The 8,326-nt window shown below is 41.5% G+C and overlaps 1 protein-coding gene across 4 annotated transcripts in view; it reads left to right on the forward strand.

Moving 5' to 3' along the window:
* Positions 1-8,326, forward strand: part of evlb (Enah/Vasp-like b) — a 67,172-nt gene that overhangs the window by 35,709 nt on the left and 23,137 nt on the right. For all 4 annotated transcript variants that reach the window (XM_032543427.1, XM_032543428.1, XM_032543426.1 and 1 more), the window contains exons 2-3: positions 5,465-5,633; positions 6,689-6,866. In XM_032543427.1, coding sequence (XP_032399318.1) covers positions 5,465-5,633; positions 6,689-6,866 — 347 coding nt within the window. The remainder of the gene's footprint in view (positions 1-5,464; positions 5,634-6,688; positions 6,867-8,326) is intronic.

An 8,326-nucleotide genomic window follows, 5' to 3' on the forward strand; every position in this document is an offset into this window, starting at 1 on the left:
TGTGTGTGTGTGCGCGTGCGTGTGCGTGTGTGTGTGTGAGGAAGAAAGGAAAAAAAGGGGGGCATTTGAGCAATAATTATTCTTTTTAACCCTGCAAATATGCAGCAGGGTTGATGAATAATTCATGTGTTTCTCATTGCAGACCCTCATTAATGAACTCAAACAGACATACTGGCCTATTAACATTCTAACAGGTTTGGTTCTGAGAATCCAATGCAAAACGTATTAATTATGATGGTATCATATTATTTTTCCTCAAAGTCATTTAAGCTACAAATCAGAGTGCGCATGTCATTGGGTGCTTGTGGCTTTCTCTCAGTGCAGTAATCTCTCTCTGCACTGTCAAGGTTATGTTCCAACTTTTGAAGTCCTTGAGGGATGGAATGAGATATTATAGCTTTATTGGAATGTAATAATTTCATTGTTATGAATATAAGAGCCTAGCCAAAATGTGCAGCATCATTTAAAATGTGTTTTTTTTTTATATAAGGACAATGCTTAATTGTAACAATAAGTAGAGATGGTCTGATACCATTTTTGCTTCCCGATACCGATTCTGATCCGATACCAGTGTGACATATATTTTATTATGTTTTAACAACTGAATACTACTATCCCTGTATGGATGGGATATGATGACAAACAATGAACGCCACAGAACTTTCTGTTATTATCCAGTTTGACAGCCAGTTATAACGGAACATAAATAAACTACTTTAACATGGATTTTTCATGTGGTATCGGATCGGTGCGTGAACTCCAGTATTTCCTTAGGCAGTATCAGAGGTGACACTGATATTCCTGCTTTGTAATTTGAACCATTTCTGTGGAAGCGACTCTGATGATTTCTGAGCAGCTTTCTGAGATTTTGCTGTCTGTCCCTGTTATCTCGAATTTGCTGTAGCACTGAACAGACAAAGGAAGATGGCATTTAGAGTGTCTGTCTGTCTGTGTGTGTGTGTGTGTGTGTGTGTGTGTGTGTGCTCTGTCAAGGTACGTTCAGAAGCATCTGATTTATTCATGCCCTGTGCAGATATTGTTAAATTTTCAACGGGTGTGGCGTTGAGTGATCTACGCTACACACTTCCTGCATTTGTGTGCATGTGCATGTATGAGTCAGTGTGTGTGCGTCCCATAGTTGTCAGTCAGAAAAACTTGTTTACTTGTCGCCTCAGCTCCTTCACAGCTTCTCTCTCTTTCTCTCTCTCTCGCTCTGTGTCTTTTCCCTACACCACTCCATCTCTTTTTCCTCCACTTTTCCTGCTCGAGTCTGGGCCTCATTTATTTATGCTTCTGGGCCTCAGATGCCATTTCCAGCTAGTTGCCAAGAACTCCTTTTTAAAAATTAACAGAGTCGACAAGTTAAAGAAAATAAATTAAACACATCGTTGCCCTGCTGTGGCTCGGGCTGATTTCCAGTGTATGCACATCCAAACCACTTATGCAAGATAACTTGCGTGTGGAGAATAAGACTTAACCTGGGAGAAATGTATTTATAACTCCAGCTTAAAATACATGCAGCAGGGTATTATGTGGAGCTATTTTTTCCTTTGTTGTGTTATTTGAATGGACTCCTGTTCTACAAGTTTCAGCTGCTTCCTACTGCTCTCCTTTCAGTGTGCTTTGAAGTGAAAGAAAAGCACGGCTAGTACTATTTTTGTAATCCTTTATCCTATAATGTTAGCCTGGTGCTTTCTTTTCATGAATACTTATCTTCAGAAATGGTAAATATGTTGCTATTCGATGTGTGGACAATTCAGGCCCATAGCTTGTAGATATCATTCCTTATCCGGCCCTATCCTGTAGCTTGATGCTACCTAGGCATTGTGAGGTCATTTCTATCCCAGAATTGAGTCCTTCTTTTCCACAATGGGATGACAAGCTTTAAAATATCAGTGCATTCAAATCTAACTCCCTCTTAAAAGAATTCAATCAAGAGAGACTTGTTTTATGCAAAGGTTTGTTGTATATAAGCATACAGTTTTTGGAGCTTTAGACTCCATTGTTATAGAATAATTTGTAAAAGCGGTAAGGAAGCCAAGACAATCCCCCCCCCCCCCCAATGGAGTCTAGACACTGGTGGTGCGGCAAAGGAGCCCGAAGACCAGACCAAAGGACGTATGTAATCAGGCAGAGGAAACCCAGGGTGCCCTTGGGTGACATGACTGGAGGTGGAGGGGAGAGACCCAGGTGCCTTTGGTGGACGGTGACTGGAGGTGAGGGGGGGGGGGGGGTCGCACTCTTTACCTGAAATGACAGCTGAAAGCAGCAGGGAGAGAAACAGATTTAAAGCAGAGTTGAAACGCTGTGATTGGCTCTTGGAATTTGTGGTCGATTCTGATTGGTTTAACAGGAAGGAGAACGCCTCCAACAGCTGAGCAGTGATGTTAGGTTTTCCTGAAAGAATTTACGCTGAGCTAGCTGATGTATGTAAGTATGGAGCTAGAGCTTAGTGGCGATTAGCAGGAAAAACAGAAAACAGCTCTATTCAAAAAAAGGAAAAATGTCCAAAAAAGACAAATGTCAATAAAAGTGACAAAAATGTGAACAAAGGTAAAAAATAAATTGCCAAATATGTGAAAAACAATGCCAAACAAAGTGACAAACTGTCAAAAAGTGACAAATTTCAATAAAAGTGACAAAAATGTGAAGAAATGTAAAAAATAAAGTGACAAAAATGTGAAAACAAATGCCGAACACAGTGACAAAATGTCAAAAGCGACAAGTGTAAAAAAAATAACTAAAAAAAAGCTGATAAAATTTTGGGGAAAAATACACAAAAATTTCAGAAGGCTCAAAAAAAGTTGAAAAACATTAAAAAGGGACAAAAACATCGGGGGAAAGACACACAAGGGTCGAAAAAGACGACCATAACCTTAATAAAAGTTTTTTTCATTTTAAATTTTGACTCAGAAAATCAAAGATTTGCAGGTCAACACGAGGGTTAATTAACTAAAATGTCTGATTAATGTGTGTGCAGACAGAAATGTAACGACGCTACAGCACCTATGTGCCTTTGTGAGCTGTATCAATCTCAAGGCAGATAAGCATATTCCCAAATGTCAAACTATTCCTTCCACAGTATACTGTCTCATCTTTGAAATTGCGTACGCTGCACTACTGACTCTGTACTGCAACACACTTTCTTTTTCCCTCTCGTTCTCTTCTCTGACGCAGCTCTTTCACTCGGCCTCAGGGGTCGATCCACTAATTTTGGCTTGGCAAAGAGGCAAAGACACAGATGGGACTCTTCTTGTTTATCTCATTTGCAAGTCAAAACTGTTTTCTTGTTCCTTGCCTGTGTTTTTCCACCTTGATCTTTTCTTTTTTTCCTCTTCACTCTGCAGCCCACTGCAGCACAAGCCTTTTTTCTGGCATGGATTGTAAAAATACACATGGAGAAGGTCATGACACGGCGCTCTCGTACTGAAGTCATTTTCTGTGTGTGTGTGTGTGTGTGTGTTGGTTTGTAGTGTGTTGGTGTGTGTTGTGTTACAGTGAGAAATGTAGAGAGAAGGAGCGGCAGGGGCTTTGATGAACACGGTCAATGGGAGAGCAGACGACTCTAACCCTGGAGGCCACACACACACACACCACCCACACACACACACACACACACACACAACACACACACACACAAAAACACACAAAAACACACACACACACACACACACACACACACACACACATTCCGATTGCCTCTCATTAAGAACATCAACAGATGCTTGACAAGCGCTTGATTACATTTGGATTAGACCATTAGTGTAACACAGGATTAGGAGACTGGGTTGTTGTTCGCTGTAATGATCTCACTTACATCCTCAGACAAATATTCAGCCATCACTACAGCTAAAGGAATATTAAAACACCCTAAAACCCTAAAACACTTCATTAACCTTGGTTTGCTTGAGCTACTTTGTTGACTGGTATACTTTCTATTTTATGTACAAAACTGCCCGAATGCAGACAACAAGCAGAGAGTATGTGCACACTGGATTATAGCTCCTGAACTTTATTAGACTGAACAGGCCACGTTCTTTTTCTTTTTCACAATACTCGTCTTAAGTACTGTCTAAACTTGTCTTAACTAGACAGGTCTAGTCTAAACTAGTGTCTTATCTTATTCTCCTTTATACTTATTGTAAAGGTGCTCTAAGCGATGTTGGGTGACTTTACTTCTTGTTGAGACAAAACGAGACTAGCTTGCCTCCCTCCTCCTCATCCCTCCCCCTCCCTTCTGTGCTTCCATGCACTTTTTACAGTGTGTTCAGGGGACAGGCAGCTAGCAGATAGTGAGATGTTTGAAGTGTGTTCAGGGGACAGGGGAGCTAGCAGATAGTGAGATGTTTTTTACAGTGTGTTAGGGGACAGGCAGCTAGAGATATGAGATGTTTTTACAGTGTGTTCAGGGGACAGGCAGACTAGCAGATAGTGAGATGTTTTTACAGTGTGTTCTGGGGACAGGCAGCTAGCAGATAGTAAGGAGATGTTTTTTACAGTGTGTTTGGGATAGGCAGCTAGCAGTAGGAGAGTTTTTTACAGGTGTGTTCTGGGGACAGGCAGCTAGCAGTATAGTGAATGTTTTACAAATGTGTTCAGGGGACAGGCAGCTAGCGATAGTGAGAGTTTTTTTACAGTGTGTTCTGGGGACAGGCAGCTAGCAGATGTAGGAGAGGTTTTTTACAGTGTGTTCAGGGGACAGGGCAGCTAGCAGATAGTAAGGAGAGTTTTTACAGTGTGTTGGGGGACAGCCAGCTAGCAGATAGTGAGGAGATGTTTTACAGTGTGTAGGAGACAGTCAGCTAGCAGATAGTAAGGAGATGTTTTTTACGTGTGTTCGGGGACAGGCAGCTAGAGATAGTGAGAGGTTTTTTACAGTGTGTTCTGGGGACAGGCAGCTAGCAGATAGTGAGGAGATGTGGGGGGTTTAATTGTTGCTGTATGTGTTGCAGTGTGTAGACACTTTCGGCTTTTTCCTTTACAGAACCTGTACCTGACATAAACATAGGATGTGCATAAAGGTGTCCTTTTGAATCTCAAATTCAGACAAAGTTACATAACAGAAATGTTCAGCTGTCTGAAACAATCATTATATTGCACTGACATAGAAAAAAATCACAGAATGTGATATTCTACACAGAAGGAATACCATAATAATAGTTACTATTGTTCACTAATACACACAACATGCGGCTAAATGCCCGCTCTTCTCTGAGGTGTAAATTGAAAACTGAATTTGAGAACGATGTGGCAGGTTAACAAAAAAAGCTGCATCTAGAAGTCAGTAACTCATGGAATATGGTGAACATTTAATAAGTGATGATATCATATAGCTTAAGACTGGCCGCGGGTGGATTTTCCATAAATCAATTGGTTCTTAAATGAGCATTGATTCACTGTTGAACTGCTGATTTCTGCTCGTTATTAATTGGCCCTCATCTCTGTCTTTCTCTTTCCCCCCCAGTGAGCAGAGTATCTGCCAGGCGCGGGCCTCGGTCATGGTCTACGATGACACCAGTAAGAAGTGGGTGCCTATCAAGCCTGGACAGCAGGGATTCAGTCGCATCAACATCTACCACAACACTGCCAACAACACCTTCAGAGTGGTGGGCGTCAAGCTGCAGGACCAGCAGGTAACGCCCGGGAGAGGAGCACGGGCAGGGAGACATTACGGAGACGAGGAGAGAGAGAGAGAGAGAGAGAGAGAGAGAGAGAGAGAGAGAGAGAGAGAGAGAGAGAGAGAGAGAGAGAGAGTATAATGAACAATGGCTAAATGAAAATAAAATACAACACAAACTCCTTTGTTGTTAATCCCTGAACAGAGACATCCATTTGGGTAAATATCAAAACAAAAAATACAAAAGAAATACAAAAAAAACATGTGACCATGAGCTGGAAACTGAAAGAGGTTACCATTTTAAAAAGTGTGGAGACCAAGAGAGGGACGTGTCTGTGCACACTGCCACAGGGTATTCAAACAGAATTACATTTCCTATGGACATGTCCAAAATATGAAGACTTAGAAACCAAATATTTCCCAAAATTTGAAAGACATATACCAGGCTTTACTACCTCAACTGAGGACAGACGGCTTCCTTTTTTATTAGGGGAAGATATAAGCACGGCATGGCTAGCAGCTAAATATGTCTTCTCCTGCCACAATACAAGGCCAAATAAATAAAGAGTTTTATATATTATACCATAAGTATCCTGTTTACTTTATGTAGTATTATCTCAGGGATGTACATGGTTGTTCTATGCTTTGGCAAATTGGATTGGATTTTTTGTCATGCCAAGAAAGCAAACATGAAATTAAGGAGAGAGAGAGAGAGAGAGAGAGAGAGAGAGGAGAGAGAGGAGAGAGAGACGAGAGAGAGAGATGAGAGAGAGGAGAGAGAGAGAGAGAGAGAGGAGAGAGAGAGAGAGAGAGAGAGAGAGAGAGAGAGAGAGAGAGAGAGAGGAGAGAAGAGAAGAGTGTGTGAAGGAGCTGAGGCAACAAGAAACCAAGTTTAATTGGAGATAACAGTAGCGGCTTATGTTGGTCAAAGTGTGGTGTGTCTGTGTGTGTGTGTGTGTGTGTGTGTGTGTGTGTGTGTGTGTGTGTGTGTGTGTGAGAGTGTGTAAAAATCTGTTGGCAGCGTTTCTTTAAGAACCCTCTCCTACTGCTCCTCTTCCTCCTCTCTCCCAGGTGGTGATCAACTACTCCATAGTGAAGGGGCTCAAGTACAACCAGGCCACCCCGACCTTCCACCAGTGGCGGGACGCCCGGCAGGTCTATGGCCTCAACTTCGCCAGCAAGGAGGAGGCCACAACCTTCTCCAACGCCATGCTCTTTGCTCTCAACGTCCTCAGCGCTCAGGATGGAGGTGTGTTTCCCTACTGTGGATCACAACAATTTGAATAATGCTTAACTTAAAGGGACAGTTCACCCACAAAATCCAAATGATCTATTTTTCCTTTTACCTGTAGTGTTATTTTTGTGCCTGTATCATACCACACTTATAGTGTAGGTGTAGTCTGTAAAGCCAGACAATTATTAATATTCTGCATACCAATAATGCCATAGAAATTGCAGGAAGCCACTGGTGGACTCACAGTGATTGTGAATACTGGTGTGATGTCCCACAACTTGTCTCACACTCTAGCTAACAGTTTCCTAACTCCCTCTGCAATGTGGGGCATCTGTTTTTAGTTGGTCATCACCAAATAGATTTAATATAAAAAAAAATCATATTATAGTAATGAGGTTGAACATACAGTGGCTAGAATAAGTTTACACACCCGTGCTGAAGTTGATTAAAAAGAGGAATATAAAAACATCTTTTGAAAATTGATCTTATTAACTCAATTCAAAAAAGTTAGGAAAATCCAACATTTTAAGGACACCTATTTTTTTTTTGTGAATGAATTATGTATTGTAAATAAATAAATGTTCTTCCTTAAAATACAGGGGGCATAAGTATACACCCCCCTACGTTAAAATACAGGGGTATAAGTGTACACCCCCCTATGTTAAAATACAGGGGCATAAGTTTACACCCCCTTGTTAAAATACAGGGGCATAAGTATACACCCCCCTATGTTAAAATACAGGGGCATAAGTATACACCCCCTATGTTAAAATACAGGGGCATAAGTATACACCCCCCTATGTTAAAATACAGGGGCATAAGTATACACTCCCCTATGTTATATTCCCGTAGAGGCAGGCACATTTTTTTTATTTTTAAAGACCTTGGATCAGCACACCATGCATCCTGATAAAGTTCCCTTGGCCTTTGCCCCCCCACATCATCACATACCCTTCACCATACCTAGAGATAGGCATGGTGTTGTTTCAGTTAGCTTAATAGCTGGTTCGATTTGCATTGAGAGATGATCTAATGGAATGTTCCCCATGCCAATCTCTATGTACGGTGAAGGGTATGTGATGTTGTGGGGGGGCTATTTTAATTCCAAAGACCATAGTATCCTGATCTATGAAATAACTGGCCTTTAAAAATAAAAATGTGCCTGCTTCTATAAGAATTTAACATAGGGGCGTGTATACCCCTGTCTTGTAAGAGAACATTATTGATTAGTGATACATTATTCATTTCACACAGAGAATGTGAAGGTGTGAGGCCAGGATAGACATTAGATTTCCATAGCATCAGTGACGAGGTATGTTTTTACAATGGGTTTTAAAGGTTGATAATGAGGAGGCAGACGCGAAGCTGGTTCCAGAGATGGTGCACTGACACAGAAGGCTCTGTCACCAAATGTCCAGAGCCTGGAATTTGGGACAGCAAGCAGGTCCTTGTCAGAGGACCGCAGGGACCGTGAC

The sequence above is a fragment of the Etheostoma spectabile genome, chromosome 18, assembly GCF_008692095.1.
Source record: "Etheostoma spectabile isolate EspeVRDwgs_2016 chromosome 18, UIUC_Espe_1.0, whole genome shotgun sequence".
Classification (NCBI taxonomy): domain Eukaryota; kingdom Metazoa; phylum Chordata; class Actinopteri; order Perciformes; family Percidae; genus Etheostoma; species Etheostoma spectabile.